This window comes from Talaromyces stipitatus, genomic scaffold (genome assembly GCF_000003125.1).
Source record: "Talaromyces stipitatus ATCC 10500 scf_1105507295555 genomic scaffold, whole genome shotgun sequence".
Classification (NCBI taxonomy): Eukaryota; Fungi; Ascomycota; class Eurotiomycetes; order Eurotiales; family Trichocomaceae; genus Talaromyces; species Talaromyces stipitatus.
Window position 1 is genome coordinate 1,914,646 of NW_002990116.1, and position 22,328 is coordinate 1,936,973.

Consider the following 22,328-nt stretch of genomic DNA (forward strand, 5'->3'; position numbering starts at 1 on the left):
TTAATGCAAATGTCTCATATATTTCACCATAGATTAGCAACACGTGTTCTCCGCAAAGTCCCTATTGTTATATGTGCGCAACACTGATACCCAAGATCCTTTTCTCCGGATATCTAGGTAGTGGTGCATGAGCTGGCGACATGGTTTCAATGCAACCTTAACTTTCTGTTGTACCTACGTAACGTAAAATGACAGTCACCGAATAAGTATATATCACAGTCGCCCACGAGTCAAAATGCCAAATCTTGTAAGGCATCCAAACAAAGGAGATTGCTTTGGAGAGGTAGCACTGGGCGCCTATGCTGACGGCTGTTTAACATTGACGGGACTCAATTTGTGTAACTGATTGAAGGTTGCTTCCATTGTTATATGCTGTTACTGTTGCTCAGGCCTAAGAGGTTGCTGCACTTGACGAAAATACGGTGTGAGTCGAGCAACCTTCCAGACGGTGCTGCTAGTCGGCAATTCATCAATTGTACAGTGGCTCGTTGCAGTTCAGTTGCTGAGTCAATGCTGGGCATGCAAACTCACTCGCGTCCTCTTCCATTCAGCAGATAAAGAAAAGAAAGGAAGAGAAGAGACGAGAGTGAAAGGGGGGAGAAGACTGAGGGAAGATTGCTCGGTGGTATGCCGCTTGGCGCCTTCGGCCAGGCACTGACTAAAATGGACTAGTGCGGAAACAAGAATCTTTAGACTTTAGTTTCGTCCTTCGCAGGTGAGCAACGAACTTCATTCACGATAACTGGAATACCTTTATCTCTTTTCCCCTTCTGTGTCTACACCAGCATTTGTCTGCCGCAGAATTGCTGAGTCCTCTTCTACACAATGACAACCAACATCCCTCGCCAGACGATACGAGTCCTCTCGTCACGAGCCCGCTCCTCCCTTAGACCATCTTCCCTCTCCTCATCGCAACGGGCATTCTCCGTCTCAGCATCTTGTGCAGGTGAGAAGAACCACGAGTATGTGGATAAGCCGCGCTGGTCTTACACTCCTCCCGGCATGAAAGCGCCATTCAGTCTGCGCCAAATCGATAGTAAACGACAGCCGTATCAAGTAAACGAGGACCCGGCGGTCTTGGATAGGTTTTATATCTCGTTATTGGGTCCGGGTGGGGATAAGAAGCTCTCGGAAGAGATCAAATGGTTGGCGGTCACTCATAAGAGCTTTGATCAGGGTCGCCGAGGTTTCAATGACCGCCTAGCGCTGCTCGGTATGCTCAACGTTCTACAATCTGAAATCTATTCTTTACTAATCATAATACCAATTGAACAGGTAAACGCATTGTGCAGCTACAGGCATCGTTGAATCTCGTCCAGAATCCGGAAAATTACAAAACCAATGTCCCGCCTCTGAGCCGCGCTGATAAAGGAAAAGTCTTCAATCATCCTGCTCTAGAAGGCTTAGAAAACCTCACTTTGGATAACCGCGGATGGTTTACACATAAGATTAACTTGGCGAAAATCGCAGAAAAGTACGAGCTGTTGAAGGTTCTCCGATGGGCGCCGGTGAAGGTAAGTTAAGAGCTGGCTATCTCCGTGTGTATCTTGAGCTAATATTTGTGTTCAAATTAGCCTGATGATTTGGAAGGCTCCGGTCTCAATGTCGTTCTCACCCATACGTTGTATGCCATCGTTGGAGCTATCGCCCTCGAAAGAGGTGGCGTTGAAGCTAATGAATTCGCTCGACAACGGATCTTAGCTCCCCAAGGATTGGGGAGTGCGTGATTGTTCATGCGGTTAGGCTGTTAGCGAAGGAGCATTCAAGGCGTTTATGTGAATTTCTTCATCTTCTCATGTATTCATATTGTTTATATGTGGTTATATATGGTTGTTTGCTTGATTGGTTCTTTTACTGTCAAGAGGAAATGTGTAGAACAGCATACTGTATTATACGACTTCAAACTAGTCATCAAATATATACCTGCGTAATTAGACCAATCTTCTATTAGTCAGATAATGTATGATTCATCTGACACCGCCTGTGCAACGGTGCGTAACCTCACAAGAAGTCATGCACAGCCAGCTCTTATGGAATCGTTGAAAATAATCCTACTCTCCGCACCTCAATATCGCAAGGGTCAGCAATAGAAAGCCTGATAGGTACAACTGACAGAATGCCAGAGTAAAGCAGGTGTTGTCTTGCACTGTCTTTAGAGAGCGTTGAGAGGAAAGAGAGGAGAAGGAAAGGATGAGAAAAATTGGAGAGCAAAAAATATATGAGACAATAAGACGCTAGACTGTTTTGGGCTTGGGCTGCGGAATTCGTAATGAGGACTCTGATTGGCTGGGAGAGTAGAAGGGCCACATGTTGGATCAATCAATATTATAGAGGAACAGCATGATAATGTTGCCCGCAGTCGTCGATAACCATCTTCACGGCCTCAGCGCATTGATTATTGCCTGATTGAATTGTTAATTTGAAGAGACTATCGGGAGAATATTCGAGATGCGCTTCTGATTAATTGCACTTGAATTACAACAGTCGACACCTAAATCCCTCTGAAACCGCGCGGAGGATCTCACACAGCACTCACATCATGGCGTCGGCTGTTTTCTTTCTGGACTTGAAGGGCAAGGTAAGTGGATGACTGAAGACTGGCGGTTGAAAGAGCTATATGGATGCACTTGGAACTACCAACCGGGAATGCTTTCTATCGATCGATAATGCTAATCGGTGTGCTATTTCAAAGGCTCTTCTTGCCCGCAACTACCGCGGTGACATCCCCATGTCCGCTGTCGAGAAATTTCCTATCCTCCTAAATGAAGCCGAAGAAGAAAGCTCAGCCGTGCCTCCTTGCTTCTCACACGAGGGCATCAACGTACGTCTCATGCCCCGCCATACGATTATCTCCAAGGACTAATCCAGAACGTTGATGACTGCAGTACCTGTACATTCGCCATAATAACCTCTACCTTCTAGCGTTAACGAAACGAAATACCAATGCTACGGAAATCCTCCTTTTCCTTCACAAGATCGTCGAGGTTTTTACCGAATATTTCAAAGAGTTGGAGGAAGAGTCTATCCGGGATAATTTTGTTGTTATCTATGAATTGCTGGATGAGATGATGGATTTTGGTTACCCACAGACTACAGAAAGCAAGATCTTACAAGAGTCAGCTGTCTTCGTCAGAATTGGGTGATGGTCAGACTAACATTCCGGCAGGTATATCACGCAAGAGTCGCACAAGCTGGAGGTTCAAGCACGACCACCCATTGCCGTTACAAATGCCGTTTCGTGGAGAAGCGAAGGGATCCGCTACCGGAAGAACGAAGTCTTCCTGGACGTTATCGAGTCTCTCAACCTCTTAGTCTCGGCCAACGGCAACGTTCTGCGCTCGGAAATCCTAGGAGCTATCAAAATGAAATGCTACCTCAGCGGAATGCCTGAATTGCGACTGGGACTAAACGATAAGGCCATGTTTGAAACGACAGGACGAGCAACTAGAGGTAAAGCAGTGGAGATGGAAGACGTCAAGTTCCACCAATGTGTTCGTCTGTCGCGATTCGAGAATGATCGCACAATCAGCTTTATTCCGCCGGACGGAGAGTTTGAGTTGATGAGTTATCGTCTTAATACGCAGGTGAAGCCTTTGATTTGGGTTGAGTGTGTAGTAGAGTCTCATTCTGGTTCGAGAATTGAATACATGCTCAAGGTAACTCCCTATACCTCGGGTCTAGTTTCTGGCTCTAACGTTTATACAGGCAAAAGCTCAGTTCAAACGCCGTAGTACAGCCAACAATGTCGAAATCCTAGTTCCAGTCCCTGAGGATGCAGATTCACCTCGTTTCCGCACCAACATAGGCTCGGTCCACTACGCACCTGAGAAGTCTGCTATCATCTGGAAAATCAAACAGTTTGGCGGCGGCAAAGAATTCCTCATGCGCGCTGAACTCGGTCTTCCTTCAGTCAAGGGCGATGATGAGCACGGCGGAGGTATGACCGGTGGATTTGGTGGCAGTATGGGAGGAGCAGGTCAGACCGGGAAGGGAAAGCGGCCTATAAATGTCAAATTCGAGATACCGTACTTCACAACGAGTGGTATACAAGTGCGGTATTTGAAAATCATTGAGCCAAAGGTAAGAATCTTCATCGCTCATGAAGATAGTGTATGACTGACTCGATCCTAGTTACAATACCCATCCCTACCCTGGGTACGATACATTACACAATCAGGCGACATTGCAGTCCGTCTGCCAGATGTACAATGATGAGGGTACAGTCGAATGGAAGACTCTATTTATACCATTAGTTCAAATAGTATAATAACACTTATATTCACACCAATTGACACGTGAACAGCAAGATGACGGTAGTATTAGATAATCCTTCCGATTAGGAAGGTGGCTTTGACCTTGATTCAAGCTCCACGATCAACATGCTATTTCTACAACCTTCACCCTTTGACAGTCTATCAGCATGGGATAAAGTAGAAATGGCACTCACCTACCATGAAGCCCTCCAAATACTCCAGAAGGAGGCAACAGACCACCGCAACACCTTCCATGCAGCACCCGAGACAGTCCCACTGGCCCATGCCGCCAATCGCATAACATCAAAACAATATTGTTCTTTGCGCAACACGCCTCAATGGGACACGTCGGCGATGGACGGCTATGCCGTCAACGCGCAAGTGACGCAGACGGCCTCAGAAGATACGCCGGTGATATGTCAAGTCAAAGATACCATAGCCACTGGAGCAAAAGAAGTAATCATCAAAGCAGCTGAAGCTAATCAAAAGAAAATACCAATATGTGTGGAAATCATGACAGGAGCCCGTTTCCCGAGTGCAGACTTTACTCATCCTCTCGACAGCCTAGACTGCTGCGTCAGGGTCGAAGACACAAAACCAATCTCATCCGACCTGAACGGCGCAGAATCCAGTCAGCGACTAATCCAAATCCTCAAACCTGCGCGACCAAACCAAAACAAGCGTTTGGCAGGCGAAGATTTCCGGATCGGTGATGTGATTGTTGATCGACATCTGGTTATTCGACCAAATCATGTCATGGCACTTGCGTCTGTTAGTTATGACTCTGTGGAGGTACTTCGACGGGCTCGAATTGCGCTCTTCTCCACTGGCGCGGAGATAGTTACTCCCAGTATTGCTGATGACACTTCAGCGCGGCAGCAGGTGTCGGATGTAAATGGTCCTTATATCATGAGCGTGTTGCAGAATGCGTTTTCCTGCGAAGTTGACTTTCTCGGGATTCTGGAGGATAATGCCAGAATTGCAGCGGGTACGATATCAGATCGAATTCAGGGGAAACATTACGATACGGTGATTACGACAGGAGCCGTGTCTATGGGCAGATTTGATTTTGTTCCGAAAGCGCTAGAAATGCTTGATGCAAGAGTTGTATTCCACAAAGTAGCTATGAAACCAGGTCATCCAGCACTTTTTGGCAAGATTCCATCTATGACCGGGGAGCATGACTCCACTATTCCGTTTTTTGGGCTACCAGGCAATCCAGTAGCTGCTGCTGCGTGTTTGAGGTTTCTTCTGTTCCCGTACCTGAAATGTGTGTTGTATCAGGGGCTGGAGAAGCCTGTGCAAGCTGTCATCACATCCGTCGGTCTGAACGACCAGCGAAAGGCATCCAAAATACATGATCTTGAAAGAAATGTGATTCCAAACTTCCCACCGGACCGGGACGTCTTTCGTGCTGGTATTGTCACGCATCAATCTCGACACAGTCTCCAAGTACAAATGATCCAAGACCACAGTCCAGGAAAAATCAGTCCGTTTCTAGCTGCTGATTGCTGGATACATATCCCCCGAGAAAAGACAACCTTGCACGACGGCGATCTTGTAGATATCTTCCTCATTTGAACCTATTCATTTAATATCTTTAAGTAAATGACAAGCTTCCTGCAACTCTTTCACAGTATTCACATTGAACAACTCCATCTCATTCTCCGGACTTATGATCTGCGCATCAGCCAGTTCCTCTATCACAAACCTCGGCCCCGTCCGTCCCTGTCTCACATTCTCCGCAAGTTTCTCAAGTCCTTCAGGAGACCATATGGCAAGAAACGGCTCACAAAACCCCTTTGAGTTTCGATAACATGTTACCGGAGAAGAAGTAGAAGACTCGATCAACCGTTGCAATGTCCTGATTTGAAGAAGCGGAAAATCGCACGCAACTATGAGCCAGTTTGTCTTTGGATTGGTGTGATATGCTACTAGGAGGCCTGCTGCTGGTCCGATGTCTTTTGCTGTATGTGTGGTTTTGTCGTGATCGCTGTCATCATATATAAACCGTATTGATACCTTATTTCCTGTAGACTGAGTCCGGTGCAACTCCCATGGCGGCACGAGATTCTCATTCTTGACTGACATGTAAATCGTATCTAGTTGAGGACACGCCTGGCTTATGGTGTTGATGAGGTATTGATACATCTGTAAGCCGCTGGGATGGTTGAGTAGTTCCTTGCGTGAACCCATGCGTGACGATTGACCGCCTGCTAGGATTAGGCTTGTAGAGTCATTCCGATGTTCGTTTTCACGTAGAAACAGTGAGAATGTTAACTTTGAAATCGTGGGGTACCGAATTTCAAAATTCTTCCCGGGTTGGTCAGTATGATGTCAGTTGCGTCCTAGAATTCTACATCGAGCAGAATGCGTTCCCATATAACCTCATTATCAGTCGTTGTTGTCTCATTCTTATTATAACAGGCAATGCGTAACTGTCTTTTTGTCCTATCCATATCCACAATACCAACACCATGAATGCGCGCTTTCTCCGGAATAGATATGATACAATCTTTCACGGAGTCGGCCATAGGGACTGGGGTTTTTTGACCATATTCGTGGAATATTATTGCATATTCTTCCTCATAGGAAATGACACTCTGGGCCATTGAAGCCATCATTCGGCCATCCCAGACACCTTCTCTACCGCACATCGACAAAAGACAGACAGCACGATGCCTTATTATGAACTCTCGGCACTTCAAGGCAGTAATGTAAAGAGGATAGATGAGTTTCATATCAATGCAGAAGGCAGAGCTGGAAAAAGCTTCACTGCCGCCATCTGAAAAGAAAGAAGGTTGTTCAAGTTGTAGAACCGTTTCCGAGAGATCAATGATATGCGCGAATATCAAAGTATAGGAGTCATACGTCGTTTCATCATAGCTTAGAGACGTAGACAGCAGAATGTAGTAAGTAAAATACGACAATAGCATCACGATTCGTGCACATTGCTGGTGGTAATCCAGCTGCCTTTCTGGTAACATATTTCTGTTCGTCCCATAATCAATGATAATGTTACTCAATTCCAGAGAAATGGTGTCAAAATCGATTTTCCATTGCTGTAATTGCTGAATGAGAATATCTCGTTCCTTTTTGACGGCTCTGAATTCATTCTTTTGATCCTTGCCTCGTTTCGACTCCGCAGAATACTTCCACCTGATGACCGTTTCGGAAGCTACGAAACGAGAAATCTCGACCTGAGTTGACAACAAGCTCTGGCGTAACTCCTCAATAGTGCTACCACCATTGAAATTGTTGCCTGGAGATCTCAGTGTTGAATACTCGGTAATCGAGTCAACATTGTCAGGTCCGATAGGAAGCCTCGAGCCCGCAAACGCCGCTGCTTGAAGATCAAGTTGCTGAAATATCAATCCAAGCGCTCTTAGCAATTCTGAACTATCAGGGAAAGTTGCACATCGATTCTCTGCTAGAACAAGTTGAGATTTTGCAACTGAGGGAATGGAGATCAAGTTGATCGCGCCATCGAGGTGATACTGAGCGGCGACGTCAACCCCACGAAGGACTTCGCATACGACCAACAGTAAACACGCAAAGGAAGTTTCTAGGAAGATGTCGTGTTTTTGTACGGCGTCAATCAATATGAAATTTAACCTTTGGATGGCTTTGCCGTACTGCCGGTATGAATATAGTCGTAAAGCGTGCACTAATGTTTCATTATTATTGCCATGACTGCTGCGGATAGTCACTTCATGTTGCGCACTCAGTGCCAGAAGTGTGTATCGAATTGCTGGGAAAGCGGTACTCAACAGGGGGATGGCCTCTGTCCAAATTCTCAAGTCGAGGACTGACGGGATCTGGATACTAGCTTTTGTGATAAAGTACCGAAATGATTGCTTTTCCTGAGAAAGTTCATATTCTGTCAAAGATTCTCCTATGGAGAAGAAAATAGGACCTGTGAAGTTGCCGTGAAACCGGAGAGAACAGTTAGCCGGCGTAGACACATCCACAGCTGGATGGTACTGGAAAGCATCATTGTATCCTTGACAGGAACGATTTGATCGGGAACATTTCAGACATATCGGCTTTGTCTCATCACATTTGATTTTCCTTTCTCCATGGCAAAACTGTCAGCTGTTTCCGAATAATTTGGCCAAAATATCACCTACTTGCATGTCAGACACCCACTGCGCAATTTGGATGTGTTTCGCCTTGTTGACTTTTTTTCTGCTGTTCTCATGTCTGTATTTCTGCCCTTGATTCTTGAATCTTACATCTGGAGAAAGCTTCTCTGATGAGGATGAAGATCAAGTTTAATCTGGAACGTAGCTGCCTATTTCGTATACTCTAGCTCACGTGATCCAAGAGAACGTTTGCTGGTTATAAAGAATACAATATTTGTAGATAGGTTTATGTGGTTGTATAGAGTTCGAAAATAAAGATAAATAGAATAGATTAAAAAGAACGGATAGAGTTAGGATAGAAAGTAACCCTAAGAGGAGCCCCTGATTTGAGATACCTCTTCTAGTACATGTAAAAATAACAAATACAAGCAGATCTCTTCTCCATATCACAAAATAATTTCGACATAAAGCAGCAGGAAAGAATATAGCAAGATTTTCAAGCCAACAAGGTGAACAATGAAATACCAGAGGTCAAGCTTCAGCGCCAACGGAGCTAGTATGCATATCTACCACTCAGATGGAATCTCTGCAATTGTCAAGAAGCAGAACGATTACCAGTCTAAGCAGTCTGAGTATTGAAGTACATGGTTATCACATAAGTCCTCAAATACGGCGAGAAAAAGTCATAACCAACAACAACATCGCAACTGTCCACGTAGACTGTCACAGGAATAGAGCCCTGATACATGATCTTCCACTTTATTCCTCACAATTAGCATTTACCAACAGCACAGAATAATCGTTCAACTTACAGAAGCAACCTTATCAGGCAAGAGCTCCCTCCTTACCAATCCTCCATACGAAGCACCATTTGAAACCAAAAAATCATCCTTGATAAGCGGAAATCCAGGATTGACGTATCCTCGATAACTTTCGGAATTCGTATCATTGCCGTCGATGGGGATGTAAATGATCGTATTGTCGACTAAACCATCCTTGGAGATGTTGGCGTAGTTGAATGTGGATGCAGCCAGATTGCCGTCGTAGGCTTCGTTGGAGATGACTAGGTTTTGCTTGGGGAGGTTGTAGATGTAGCCGGATGTGATGTGAGAGAGGTTTGCGTTCCTACCCGTAAGTCAGCAAGTATTCGCAGTGTATATAGACTGTATTAAAGCTGTTTCACCATTTATGCTGAAGAAAACTGGTGTTGTAGCTGGATTTCACCAGCGGAGGAGCTGGCTCCTCAAATCCGGACGTAAAGATTTCCATGGAATCAGGGAAAGGAGCGCAAGACTTTTTCGCAGCTGCAGTAGCCACCAGCATGGCGGAAAGGTAAGAGAGAATGTGAATAACCTTCATCTTGATGAATAGACAATGTGACCGTTTGGAAAATTGACAGCGAGTGTAAGGGTAGATGATGAGAATGTGAGAACGTCCAAAGAATGTACTAAGTTGATTGATCTATTCAAGATCATTGAGCAGAAGATTCGCTCTTTATATGCCTTTCTACATGTCTCTTGATTTTCCTCTTGACGTGAAGATATACGCGATAACGAAGCAGCCTAGAAGATCTCAGTAGAATCGCCTAATCGGGTAACATAACCCTAAAATGTCTGATCAGTATCCACCGCGCTAGTCTCTGTTGAGGTCGATTTACGAATAAGCATTGCCCAGAATCCTCCATTGAGGATGGATTGCTATTTTAAGCAGACAATATGTAGTTTATAGACGAGCTACTTATTATAGTGCAGTCTAAGCTTGATGTCGTCGCTGCGGATCTTGGTGCTTGGAAATACAGACATCAAGAACCACCCGGCGGCCTCTCACACTCCAAATCCACCTCCACAGGCACCGGAACCAGAAGAGTCTGGGGACTCTTCGTCTTGAGATGATGTCTCGCCCAAGCCTGTTGTCTCGCAAGCTGCGCCTGCGCAAACCCCACTGCATCACAGAACCCATTATCCCACAACGCCATGCTCGCCGGCTGCAATGCTATCAGATACCCATCTATATACGTCACGAACAAATCCACCGCTTGTAGAGTTGTGATCACGCGAAAAGAATCGGAGCCACGGGATAGAGAGAATAAAGAGTCGCGCAGGTCCCGGGAGATCTGTTGACTGTATCGTCTGCTTTCGTGGTATTTCTTAATGTACGGTTGTAAATGGCTGATTATCTCATGGGTGATGTTACACATAACCCGGAGACCGGATTGAATGTCTAGATCTTGGATTAGTTTCGGAATGAAATTTTCGTATATTTCGACCAAGGTGTTGAGAGCGTCATGTATTGCGCCGGGCCATGGTTCGAGTCTTCGTTTCTTTGGCTGGTCTTTTGGGGATTGCTTCGACTTTTCTTATGGCTTCTGTATGACGTTGTCTGGCGTGAATTTTAACAGTTCTCTGGTCGTCTTGGGCTTTTTCGATTTTGACGGCGCCGGACTTGAAAGTTGGTTGTTTGGAGATTGGGTCCTATTGTTCTGTGTCGTCAGCTTCTTCCTGATATTCAAATGGAGAAAGAGGCATACCGATAGTTAACTCATTTGCAGCACGAGCACGCTCATTCTTGGCATCAAAATATCCAAAATGAAACGGAATAAAAACCTGCCCTTTCTCAATATTCCCAATAGTAACAGGAAGCTCAACAGCACCCCGACGAGAACGAACAACCACTATATCCTTTTCTTTCAGCTGTAAATCTTGCGCATCCTCGTGCGAGATTTGTATTACTGCCTCGGGGAATGCACGTTGCAATCTGTCCTTTCTGCCGGTCTTTGTGCGCGTATGGAAATGGTATACGTTTCTACCTGTGGATAATCTGAAGGGATATTCATCATCAGGTGTTTCCAGGGGAGGTCTATAATCGGAAGCTTTGAGGATCGCACGACCTGCAGGATTAAGTGCCTGGGACTGGGATTTCGTCATTGGCGCTCCGGTCTCAAGATCATGGCCGTAGCTTTCGCAATAATCAATATCAGTGAAAAATTTGCCGTCTGTAAAAAGACGCTCTGTACCCTGCGGGTTTTCTGCATTGCAGGGCCATTGTATCCCCGAACCACCCGTAAGCTCCTCATATGTCAGTTCACTATAATCGCATGGTCTCCCTTTAGACAGTTTCTTCCATGCATTAAACACTTCCTCCGGTTCTGTCCAAGGACACAAATCATTCCCGTCCTTATCCTTGAAGCCTATGCGTTTCGCAAAATCAAGAAAAATATTCATATCCGGTTTTGCCTCTCCCGGCGGTTCAACAGCCTTATAGGAGATATGGACAGTTCGATCAGCATTCGTAAAACATCCCGTCTTCTCCCCCTCACTGGGCACAAGGGAGGACAACATCTGCAATAGCCGCTGTTTCAGTCATGTATAGATCCTGACAGATTACGAACAGTTCTGGCTTTGTGAATAAATCACGCACCAGCTGCAGATGCGGTAGACTGACGAGCGGGTTAGTACCCGAAATCCACATGATATCAATCGAGCCGTGTTCGATATGTTTGAGCATGGTCTCTATATGCGTTGGCTGCGCCCAATGAGGGACGTGCATATAGCCAATGTTCCAGGCATCGGCAATTTCTTGCACATGTTTCGGGTTTTGGAAGTTGCGGAATCCCGGATATTCGCCGTCACAGCCTGCTTCGCGATCGTTTTGGGCTGTGGGTTGACCGTTCATTTGTAGGACGCCGCTGCCGGGTTTGCCAATTAGACCGCGGAGGAGGTTGATGTTGTTGATCTGGCATGCGCTGGCGGTGGGCTTGATTGGATTGATATACGCCTTGCAGGGCTGTTGAGAGCAGGCTCTTTGTCGTGCCAATAATGCGTGCTGCTTCTTTTAGCTGGACTGGAGGAACGCCGGTGATTTCCTCGACGTATTCAGGAGTATACTTTGAGACAATCGTTCTAAGCTGCTCAAGTCCCACGACATGTTTAGAGACAAACTCCTCATCAATCCATCCATCGTTGGCGAAAAGAAGGTGCTGTATGCCGTTAAGTAAAGCCACATTCGTCCCAATCTTAGGGGCTAGATGAACGGTCGCACGTTCCGCGGTATCTGACCGTCTTGGATCGACGACGATGAGGTTTGGCGGATTCGGTCCGTCCAATCGATCAAGCATACGACTCCAGAGGACAGTTTGGGTATGTGAAACATTATGGCCAACTAAAAACACGCAATCCGTGTAATCGATATCAGCATACGAGCCAGGTTGGCCATCAGACCCGAATGACTCGCGCATTGAAGCTGCCGCCGTCGCCGTACACAGCCGTGTATTCCCATCCCTGTCTAATTAGCAATTTCCGTTCTTAACTCGATTCGAGTCGTGGGTTATACATATGCAACGTATTCAACCCAGCTTTCCCAATCATAGCCAAAACATAATACTCCTCCAACAACAGCTGACCACTCGTATAAAACTCAATGCCATGATTTGAAAGCCGCGCTTGTGTCTGCTTCACCTTTTGCACAATGCAGGCCATGGCTTCGTCCCAGGAGACTCGTTCGAGCTTCCCATTTTTCCTTACGAGGGGATACGTCAAGCGGTCAGGATGCGATATTGCGGTCCATCTAGCCTCATAATCAGAATGGGGTGACAGTAGGAGATGATGCTCAAACTAACCCGTTCAATCCTTTGGGACCTAGACGGCCCTTGTTCACGCGATCGGTTGCTCGACCGCGGACACCGACTACTTTTCCATCTTTGACGCCAATGTCTAATCCGCATCCATTACTATCATGTCATTATTAGCCTTACTAGAGTAACAGAAGAAAAGGTTGATATACCTGCACAAAACGCATGCGCTCTGAACCCATTTCTCGGGCTCATCTATCAGTCGTTCGTCGACGCGGGTAGGCCATTCGTGCTTGTATGGTGTACGCTGACCCCAGATGTCTGCGATGGAATCGCCTCCATCGCAGACATCGTATACATTTGAGCATGGGGTAGTATTCTCCATGACTTCGTTCAATGTGTATACAATTGAAGAGAGTATGTTAAAAAGAAGACATCGTGATGGGCTTTGTGGTTGTTGATGGGGGTCATCATGATGATGCAACCGCATTCCCCTTTTCGTCTGTCTTTCTTCCCTGTTTCGACTGTCCGAGCAACGAAATAGCTCCTCTGCGGGTGTATGCTTACGTACTTAGCGACAATGGGAAGGGTATCTGTTCATTTTCGACTATGTACATGAGTCTATTCGTATCATCAAATGCACCGGATTTATCAAATTCATACCGACATTCACACCGAGAAGTCTTCGTGAAATCAATGCAACGCCTTCGCTGAACACTGAAGAGCACTCAATAAATCAAACCACCAGGACCACGTAATCCAACAGGCAGGAAAAAGGAAATTGCGAATCTATCGAACATCTTCCCCGTTGTCATTCATATCGTACTGTTATTCGCGCAAAGATCCGTATTGCGCTGTTGACGATGCATTGTGTCCCTTGGAATGCGATGTAGCAGACGTAGACATGGGTAGAGGAAACCCGTCGCCGCCATGTCCTGACTGAGCTGCCCTTGCAAACCCTTCTCGAGCCAACATTGTATTCAACACTGCGCAATTGTAGGCCGCTTCGCCAGGCGGCACAACGACAAAGATATACGTGTTGTCCGTAAACCGTCCAAGAAACACGTTAAACTGCGGTGTCTTGGTATGCATGACCAAAAACCCAGCCGAAGCCGGGGTAGTATGCGTATTCCGAGCCGCGCAATGTTTGAATGCCTTCATGATATTCGACAGTCGCTCGTGACGATCGTAAATCGGATTCAAACTTCCGACTTCAGACGCAAACGACGTAACTGTCAAAAAGGTCGATCGCTCAAACAGGATAACCTCCTCTGCATCAATCTTGGTCGCAAACGCGCTGAGAAAGCGCTCAATCACGTATAGATTCGGAATAAGTTTGTGCACAATCCCCGCCCAGGCCTTGTACAGCGATTGATCCCAGATACTGCTCCCAAAGGTATCGATATCGAAATGGTTTGAGCGATGGCGGATCAGGTTCGATCTTTCTTCGTAGATGCGTTGGCGATGTTCGGCTTGGATTAGGTCGAGTTTGTGGATTAGACAGAACACGTGGGCGCTGGGACTGTGTTGGTGTAGGGCTTCGATGATGGCGTTATAGGTGTCGAGATCGCGCTCGACTTCACGAGATTCAATGTCAAAGACGTAGATCAGGACGGCGACGTCGGAGAATATGTTGCTTCGTTGGCCGCCGAGGTATGTTTCCGTGAAGGCGTCTTGTCTAGAAGATGTCAGTCAGAAGAAAGAGTTGAAAGAAATAAAGCTCACCCTCCACAGTCCCATAGATTAAGTGTCAAATTCCCCATAAACTTCACATGGCTGTGTTCCACGTCAATGGTGGCACCTAATCGGCGCACATCCTTTGCAACATAGTTGCTGAAAATAATAGAACGCATTGACGACTTGCCAGAGCCACTCTTACCCATTAAGAGGACCTTCCTTTTTTTTTTGCGGAGATCCATGCTGGGATATGAATGGCTGTTTACCAGATCTGGTTGTGATGGAACTGAGGCTGTTGTTCGTTCTGACTTCTCAGTTGGTCGTGTCGCATGGACAGTGGTCCTGTGCGTAGAGCTAGCTGGGAACTCCCATGTAGAGATGAGACTATCTATCAGTAACTCTAATAGATAGAACAATAAGGAAGTTATACAGCTAGATTAGCTTCTAGCACAGTGATTGATTATTGTTTTGAGGATCATCAATGAAATGAGGTGGACAATGATAGATAGAGCAAGGCTTACTAAGAACATCCCGCCAATAGCCGTACAGTCAGGTGGGGTGGGTGTTTTAAGAGAGAATAATGATTAGAGGATACTAAATATTATTATTCTCTACAAACTAAGATATAATATATGCTTCATTATACAAAGCACAGCAGAAGAATGAAAATAGATATAAAAGGGTTCGCCATGTAAGAAAGAATCAGACAGACCCATGTCAAGAATTGAAGCCTCGATCCCGTCTGTATCGATTTTCAAAATTAATATAAAATGCTGATAGATAAGATGTAGTCATGCGATGCGTAGGTTGCATCATCATCAAAAGTAAATGTCTTTGCCGTCATGAAGTGAAACTCATTCAACCATTGGTATCATCATCAATCAAATGTCTCACTGTAGAAGAAGAGAAGAAGAGAAGAACAGAAGAAGAGAAGGAAAGAAGGAAAAAAAAGTTGAAACAAAGATAAGAGAAACGAAGTGTGGTCGAAAAGAAGAATATGCTCAAGAATTGGTTAGAAAACAGTGCCGTCAGATATAATCATAATCGGGGGCTCTTTGGTGTTTGGTCTGGAGACTTCTGCAATCTCACGTCCGCCCTAAACATCGATCATTAGGATTGATTGATCTGTATAAGAGGGAATTGAACTCACTTTCCATGTCCCAGCTTCAAGTAATTGAGCCAGAGATAAAGCATCGTCTCCCCGCAGACCAAGTTGATGATTGACTTCCTCCAATAAATCATCCAAGAATCCTACAGTAACAGCTCGCCATTCAACAATAACGTCGTCATCTGCCGAAAACATCGGAACAACCTCCATGCTCGGTTGGCCTTCTTTCCGGGAATTTTCCTTATAAGTCACGAGACCCCGTTGCACATCCGGTTCCTTGAGGGTTAATAGCCCCAGGTCGATCAAAAGACCACCATTTCGATACTCGGGAAGACCTGTGAGCAGCTCCGCGCCAGCGAAATGTATCTTCATCAGTCGTGTCATTGGCACCATTATGGAATAGCATAGCCACTGCGTTAATTTGTGGAACGGTGCAATTGCCTCCCAGGGCTTAGCTGGCGGAGTCTGTGGCAGGGCCTTGCACGTCCATGCATCACCAATGGAAACTCCATCGATCTGTGTTCGTGAAGGTGGCCAGATAGCAGCTAGTCCGTCCATAAGCACGGACCATAATGTGGGTACGGACACGATTGGAACTGACGATGCTAGGGTTGTTGGGTGAGACAAAAGATAATCTGGTACGCTTACATTAGACTTGTCTCCGTCCGAACGAGAATATACACATACCGAGCATATTACCAGGACGGGCATCAACCCCAAAGAGATCCTGATTGTTCAGCGCCTCGGAAAGTCGTACCAAGAGCCCCGCTCGACCCTCTATTCCTGCAAGCGGGTTCTGCTCAGAGTGTTGCATACCCTTGGCTAAAGCTTCAACGGTCACTTTTTTCAATCCTGCTCCATCGACCTGGCATGGCTCGGTGGGGTCACTGCTGAATAAACCCGTCTTGAACATTTCCAAGCTTGCGACGGCAAGACCTTCGCTTCGCGAAAACACCTTTCCGGACTCCTTTGATTTATAGGACCACTTGTTCCCTGCACCTGCATCCAACAAAACGGATACCAAGAACAGATCAATCAGCCTTCTTGTTCGTTCTGTGGGGTCAATCGTGCTGGGCCACGACTGTAACAGCTGGTCGATTCGAGGCCTTCCACCGACATCGAAATGTTGCCAACGACCGTGCGGAGGGATGGACGAGTAGTCAGGAGAGTAATCTCTCTAGAAAACAGATCATTAGTAGAGTGCACAAATGAAAAAGCCGCAATTGAGTCACACCTTTATAATTGACACAACATATGATGCTGTCGCCTCGAATTTGCTCATATCCACATCAAAATGGTTCAATTTGTCTGCTCTCGCTTTTTGAAGAACAATCTTGGAGCGCTCTCGAACAGCATGTATACTTCGTAAATAAGCAGCAGGATCGAGATTTGGATCGGGGGGCTTGGAGATCGGCACTTCTGGAATTGAGACTGGTAGATTCCCAGATGACTTTACCGCGGACGACCTCAGAGACGCAGTTGAATTGCGTGTACTATGCGCCGATAGAGAGTCTTGTTCCTCCTCGCTGTGAATGGAATGTTTCGAGTCTTTTCTCTTGAATAAACCCATTGTGACTAGCCGTGTTGCTTTTCCCTGACTAGTTCACTTGCAATTGTTCTGGTGTTTTCGAGTGTGCGCCGCCCAGCATAAGAAAGATTAATTCGAGTGCGGGGGAGGGGGGGTTGTGAAGGGGGGATTTAAGGAGTAGAAGACACGTGCTGCAATTGCAAAAATAATAGTTCGCTTCGAATACAAACTTCAGAGACAATTGGAACGGTTGTGCGTATCACAGCTAATGTATGTCACTTCGCAGACTGGAGTACTAGTTATTGAATCAATAGTGTTTTTTTCCAAGCAAGGAGCCGTTAGTATGGTGACCCCGCGGGGTTGAATTGATGATAGCAAGCACAGATCACCTCAGGTCGAAATGCTTTTGAAGAGCGAGGGAAAAAGAAACGACATCCAAAAAGAAAGTGAGTACAAATAAGGCAACGAAGAAAGGTGTTGCAAAAGAAAAGAAGCGTCGGGTAAACTGGGGCCTGACTAGTCGGGCGGCTAGAGCCTGGACCCTGCTGGGAAGAACCCCCGAAGTGACCCGTGAACCATAACAGGGTAGTTTCGCCGATACGAGAGTGAATAGCGTAAGGAATTGATTACTATCATTTATGATTTACTTATGTATTTACTCTATTTTCCATGATTCCATCTGGTGTCTTGTCTGTTATTAGTACGTGTGCATGGTATGTATGTAGAGGAAATATAGACAGCAGACCCTTATCCCTGCCCCGCCAGTGTGACCGTACAATCTGCCCCTCCCGTAAGTATTTTTAAAAAGTGTCTTTTATGTGTAATTATCGACGGAGTCTATTTCCTGTAAGCTGAAGCACAGACTCCCGTAGCCCGATGCAAATACCGGTACGTATTTACGTACGAAAAATACGCTACGTCCAGGGTGACTTATCACAGTATCAATCAATCTATCAGACACGCGATCAATCATATTAAGGGGTATTATCATACTAGGGACAGCTGTAGATTAATAGTGCTGGTTATTGATAGCGACTCCATGCATCCAGAAACATGCATCCCCGCGGTAGGATCTCGAATACATACTTTAGACATAGCACCTCGCCAACTCAACCTTAACGGTTACCCCGTATGGGTACATGCAACGGAGATTGTTCCCTTGAAAGGCAAAGAAGAAAGGCAAAGAAGACAACGATCATACTTTGGCTTGTCGCAAAAAGAAGAAATAACAGGGTCAAAGTTGCAGGACATGGAATTAGCAAAATCCGAGGCCTTGACACCGGGTCGCATATACGTAGTACTCCGTACATAGTAATGATAGTATGGTCTGATTCACGTGTTTGCAGAGACAATGTCTTATCGTGTATTATTAATTACACATGCTCTGTAACAGGCACGTATTGCGATATTGCATACGGCGTCCTCCGATTGCTGATAGTAGTTCACTTAGCACTGCCAACACAACATACACATGGCACCTAGATACTTCTCAGTGCTCACCATCACTCGACTCTGCGAGATGCGACAAGCGATTCGGCAAAAATGAACACAAATCGATTGAGTTTTCCCTGAATATAACGTTCAATAGTGCAGCAATACACTTGTGAACACGACAAAGTACTCCGTACTCCGTATTGGTGGAGACTCGTCTTGCTCCACGGGAAGACTTCCGATGCGCCAATTCAGACGAAGTTTAAGAACGAGGCCCACACGAGGTACAAAATATTGGCACAGACAACAACGATCACGTTGACTCAATAGTACGGCGATGGAGATGGAGAGAGAGTCATGTGGTATGAGTCAGCTGACTTTGAAGCATCAGTGATTCCAGTATAGATGTCATCGATTGCTTTAAAAATTCACGGAGAGAGTTTGGATGCATGTACAGAGCAAAATGGCGCCATAAGCTACGAATAATAGGCGCCCTGGCAATACGCCTGAGAAATTAGGCAGAAATTGAAGACTACACGTAACTGCACACCAGCCACCGTGGCAGCCGAGTGGCTGTGTGGGCAGTGGCGCCATGCTTAGCCACATATCAGTGGCTGCTCCTGATATAGCTACACTCTACTCTGCTGACCTGTTTCATATGTGAATATTTGTCGTCAAACCCTCCGACGACCTTTTCTGAGTTAATGACATGATCCATTTGTAACACCTTTCATAGCCTCCATGACTTACTCCTCCCGAAACTGTGTGGCCCCCTAAGACCCCCGCAAAACCTTGAGACGCCCCTCGTCTCTTCTGCGCCGTTTAACAGAGTCCGATCCCTTCGCGATGGATGATCTTGCCGGCCTGAGTTGGACTCCCAAGTCCAACGAGTCCAACAATAAACCCCCTCCGATGAGCTCTGGGTCAATGAACACAATGCGTATCCCACCTATCCAGGCACGACCGACACCGCCGCCGTCATCAAACGGGCATTCCTCCAATCCGCCATCCAAGCCAGCGACTCCCGCCAACGATAGTTTTGCGAATCTGGTATCGTTTGGGTCATCCAATTCGAATAACAAGAATTTGTCTCTACTGGAGCAACAAAAAAAGCTACAGGAAGAGAAAGCAAAGCAAGAAGCCGAAAAGAGGAGCCAGTACGAGGCACAATACGGAGGTCAAAATGCTCAGTTCTGGGATAATTTGGCTCAGAATCGGCGCGTAGCATCTCCGGCACCGGCACCCGCACCCGCACCGGCGCGGGCAGCTTCCCCAGACGAGGACGATATATTAGCTGCCTTCAATTCGGCTGCCCCTGTGGATGCATCTACAAACTTTCCTATTCCTTCTCGGTCGACGACACAAAGTCCCTTGGATCAGGCAATCAATCAGCCCGCGAGCAAGGCTGGGTTTGACGATGACGACGATCCATTTGGTTTGGGAACAATGAAGCAATCCAGGCCGACAGCGGTGCAAATTTCTACACAGGATAATGACGATGACGATTTTCTTGGATTACTTGGGAAGCCTGTCTCTGAAGCGGCGCCTGCTAGGGCTAAATCAAAATCTCCCGCTCCAAGCTCACAACCGCATGAGGAAGATCCACGGGATCGCGCCGTGGCAGAGTTAGTTGATATGGGATTTCCGCCCGGAAAGGCTGCCGAAGCTCTACAAAATACAGAATCTGGTGCAGATGTGCAGGCTGCTGTGGGATGGCTTCTGAATCAAGCACACGCAGAATCACGGCAGAAATCGAGATCTAGAGCGGGATTTCCGCATGAAGAACATCCACCACGCAACCGAGAGGACCAACGACCACGTAAACAGAACGTGCCTTCATGGATGAGGGAGAGCGGATCTGAGAGACATCGCGGGGATAGCAGGTCCCCGCAGCCGCATGAGCGGGATGTGGGTGAACTGGCTGCTAGTTTCGGTAACTCGTTATTCAAAACCGCAAACTCTCTCTGGAAACAAGGAAGCAAGAAAGTGCAGCAAGCTGTTCAGGAGTTCAATCATGATGCCGATCCCAATCAACCTCGGTGGATGCGAGAAGCTGTGTCCGCTCGTGTTACAGAGGACCGCGGTGCTCGTCCTAAAGTTCCGCAGAAAGATGTACCTCGAGGGGGTGCTGCACCCGAACAGGCAGCGAATATAACGGACGAAGCTTTACTTTTAGAATCGGATGCTAGTCGACCCGCCCGTACTGCTCCTCGAAGACCTGGGTCTGTGGAGCCACGACATCCACAACCTGCACCTTTTACTGAAGCACCAAATGAGAGGAGGGAGAATAAGAACCCTTTCTTACGGCAACCGCAAGCTCAACCTCAACAACCTCAGCCACCGCAACAGCCGCGGCGACAAGAATTTGTCAGAGACGTCAAAAGCCAATTGACTCGAACTGCGTTGGAAGAGCAATCAGCACAAGCATACGTCAGCCCTGCCAGAAGGCGAAGACCACAGCAACAGCAGACTTCTCCGCCACCCACTGAGGATAATAGTATAGATTTATTGGATAGCTCAAAACCAAAAACACCCGTTCCGACCAAACCACCCGCCCAAGCTCCGATTCCGCGAGCATCGAAACCATCAACTCCTATTCCATCACGAACAAAAGCGCCTGCGCGCACAATCCCTCCAGTCTCACAGTCGGCACTCTTATTGTCTTATAAGGACCGCGAAAGTGGGAACGAAGCATATAAACGAGGAGACTATGGCGCGGCGCATGAAGCATTCACGAGAGCACTATCCCATCTTCCAAAGGATCATCCCGTAACCATACTTGTACTCAGCAATCGCGCCATGACTGCCCTAAAGATCGGAGAGCCAAAAGTGGCCATCTCTGACGCAGATACAATTCTCGCATTCATTGGACCTGCAAAGGGAGAAGGGGAGAGTATCGAACCCGGCAATGGTCAAGCTTCCAAACCGATGAAAGACTTCTTTGGGAAAGCGCTCATGCGTAAAGCCGAAGCATTGGAGCATCTTGAGAGATGGAGCGATGCCGCGCAGACATGGAAACAGGCCGTTGAAGCGGGTCACGGCGGTAGCACGAGTATACAAGGTCGAAATCGATGCGAGAAAGCAGCTGGAATCAGTAAACCAGCACCAGCCGCTGCACGACCTACGGCTCCTAGAAAACCACAGTCAACCCCTCGTACATCTGCTTTAAGCGACCTCTCAGGTCAAAGAGCAGCCCCCACGGCTGAAGCCGTAACACGTCTCCGAGCCGCAAACGAAGCCGCGGAACGAGCAGACGAGGAAAAACTGGCCCTTACCGATAGCGTCGATGCGAAAATCATGGCCTGGAGAGACGGGAAACAAGACAATCTACGCGCCTTATTGGGCAGTTTGGAGAATGTCCTATGGCCAGAATCGGGATGGAAGAGGATTAATATGTCTGAATTGATTCTTGCAAATAAGGTGAAGATTCAGTATATGAAGGGGATTGCGAAGGTGCATCCTGATAAGGTATTATTTCTCTTCTTCAGGCTGAAACTTTGAGAATCTATGCTGATTGAGACAGATTCCTACGAATGCTACCACGGAACAACGAATGATTGCAGGAGCAGTGTTTAGTACGCTCAACGAAGCGTGGGACAAATTCCGTCAGGAGAATAATCTTTGAAATCGATAACGTGAAGGAGTCAAGAAGCATATAGCGTTGCATATTGCATATTCC

The 22,328-nt window shown here is 46.6% G+C and overlaps 8 protein-coding genes across 10 annotated transcripts, besides 2 other annotated features; 3 read left to right on the plus strand and 5 right to left on the minus strand.

The window, feature by feature from the left end:
* Positions 1-254: 254 nt before the first annotated feature.
* TSTA_118150 (RNase III domain protein) lies at positions 255-1,938 on the plus strand. 3 transcript variants are annotated; one of them, XM_002481991.1, is made up of 4 exons: positions 255-715; positions 850-1,213; positions 1,276-1,514; positions 1,575-1,938. In XM_002481991.1, the coding sequence occupies exons 2-4, from the start codon at positions 1,003-1,005 to the stop codon at positions 1,725-1,727; spliced, it is 603 nt and encodes a 200-aa protein (XP_002482036.1). In that variant the 5' UTR covers positions 255-715; positions 850-1,002; the 3' UTR covers positions 1,728-1,938. The 3 variants fall into 3 exon arrangements, with proteins under 3 accessions (XP_002482036.1, XP_002482035.1, XP_002482037.1); XM_002481990.1 differs by having other exon boundaries at positions 255-1,213; XM_002481992.1 differs by having other exon boundaries at positions 255-1,213; positions 1,276-1,938.
* Positions 557-604: a sequence feature (GA-rich).
* Positions 1,939-2,539: 601 nt separating the features above from the next.
* TSTA_118160 (AP-1 adaptor complex subunit mu, putative) lies at positions 2,540-5,834 on the plus strand (the record flags this gene model as incomplete). The annotated part of the gene is made up of 7 exons (XM_002481993.1): positions 2,540-2,578; positions 2,693-2,821; positions 2,886-3,115; positions 3,167-3,656; positions 3,706-4,080; positions 4,132-4,203; positions 4,341-5,834. 7 exons carry the CDS (start codon positions 2,540-2,542, stop codon positions 5,832-5,834), a joined length of 2,829 nt encoding a protein of 942 aa, XP_002482038.1.
* A 6-nt stretch (positions 5,835-5,840) lies between these two features.
* On the minus strand, positions 5,841-8,334 carry TSTA_118170 (uncharacterized protein; the record flags this gene model as incomplete). Its single annotated transcript, XM_002481994.1, has 3 exons — positions 5,841-6,533; positions 6,614-8,236; positions 8,293-8,334. 3 exons carry the CDS (start codon positions 8,332-8,334, stop codon positions 5,841-5,843), a joined length of 2,358 nt encoding a protein of 785 aa, XP_002482039.1.
* A 623-nt stretch (positions 8,335-8,957) lies between these two features.
* TSTA_118180 (uncharacterized protein) lies at positions 8,958-9,697 on the minus strand (the record flags this gene model as incomplete). Its single annotated transcript, XM_002481995.1, has 3 exons — positions 8,958-9,095; positions 9,151-9,463; positions 9,522-9,697. 3 exons carry the CDS (start codon positions 9,695-9,697, stop codon positions 8,958-8,960), a joined length of 627 nt encoding a protein of 208 aa, XP_002482040.1.
* Positions 9,698-10,106: 409 nt separating this feature from the next.
* TSTA_118190 (periplasmic nitrate reductase, putative) lies at positions 10,107-13,290 on the minus strand (the record flags this gene model as incomplete). Its single annotated transcript, XM_002481996.1, has 8 exons — positions 10,107-10,688; positions 10,713-10,809; positions 10,866-11,653; positions 11,727-12,070; positions 12,111-12,615; positions 12,668-12,901; positions 12,954-13,064; positions 13,118-13,290. 7 exons carry the CDS (start codon positions 13,288-13,290, stop codon positions 10,730-10,732), a joined length of 2,235 nt encoding a protein of 744 aa, XP_002482041.1. The 3' UTR covers positions 10,107-10,688; positions 10,713-10,729.
* Positions 13,291-13,545: 255 nt separating this feature from the next.
* On the minus strand, positions 13,546-15,059 carry TSTA_118200 (small monomeric GTPase (Gtr1), putative). The gene is made up of 2 exons (XM_002481997.1): positions 14,631-15,059; positions 13,546-14,583 (listed from the first exon to the last, which is right to left on the minus strand). The coding sequence occupies exons 1-2, from the start codon at positions 14,822-14,824 to the stop codon at positions 13,734-13,736; spliced, it is 1,044 nt and encodes a 347-aa protein (XP_002482042.1). The 5' UTR covers positions 14,825-15,059; the 3' UTR covers positions 13,546-13,733.
* A 94-nt stretch (positions 15,060-15,153) lies between these two features.
* TSTA_118210 (uncharacterized protein) lies at positions 15,154-17,609 on the minus strand. Its single transcript, XM_002481998.1, has 4 exons — positions 16,925-17,609; positions 16,378-16,867; positions 15,733-16,325; positions 15,154-15,678 (listed from the first exon to the last, which is right to left on the minus strand). Exons 1-4 carry the CDS (start codon positions 17,258-17,260, stop codon positions 15,595-15,597), a joined length of 1,503 nt encoding a protein of 500 aa, XP_002482043.1. The 5' UTR covers positions 17,261-17,609; the 3' UTR covers positions 15,154-15,594.
* Positions 15,483-15,577: a sequence feature (GA-rich).
* A 1,886-nt stretch (positions 17,610-19,495) lies between the features above and the next one.
* TSTA_118220 (UBA/TS-N domain protein) lies at positions 19,496-22,298 on the plus strand (the record flags this gene model as incomplete). The annotated part of the gene is made up of 2 exons (XM_002481999.1): positions 19,496-22,117; positions 22,173-22,298. The coding sequence occupies 2 exons, from the start codon at positions 19,496-19,498 to the stop codon at positions 22,272-22,274; spliced, it is 2,724 nt and encodes a 907-aa protein (XP_002482044.1). The 3' UTR covers positions 22,275-22,298.
* Positions 22,299-22,328: the final 30 nt, after the last annotated feature.

Coding starts and splice junctions, on each gene's coding strand:
- TSTA_118200 (XM_002481997.1), bottom strand. CDS start 14,824: ATGGATCTCCGCAAAAAAAAAAGGAAGGTCCTCTTAATGGGTAAGAGT. Junction 14,584..14,630: donor AATCTATGGGACTGTGGAGG/GTGAGCTTTATT, acceptor GACATCTTCTAG/ACAAGACGCCTTCACGGAAA.
- TSTA_118150 (XM_002481990.1), top strand. CDS start 826: ATGACAACCAACATCCCTCGCCAGACGATACGAGTCCTCTCGTCACGA. Junction 1,214..1,275: donor TGACCGCCTAGCGCTGCTCG/GTATGCTCAACG, acceptor CCAATTGAACAG/GTAAACGCATTGTGCAGCTA. Junction 1,515..1,574: donor TCCGATGGGCGCCGGTGAAG/GTAAGTTAAGAG, acceptor TGTTCAAATTAG/CCTGATGATTTGGAAGGCTC.
- TSTA_118210 (XM_002481998.1), bottom strand. CDS start 17,260: ATGGGTTTATTCAAGAGAAAAGACTCGAAACATTCCATTCACAGCGAG. Junction 16,868..16,924: donor ATGTTGTGTCAATTATAAAG/GTGTGACTCAAT, acceptor TCTGTTTTCTAG/AGAGATTACTCTCCTGACTA. Junction 16,326..16,377: donor CCGTCCTGGTAATATGCTCG/GTATGTGTATAT, acceptor TAAGCGTACCAG/ATTATCTTTTGTCTCACCCA.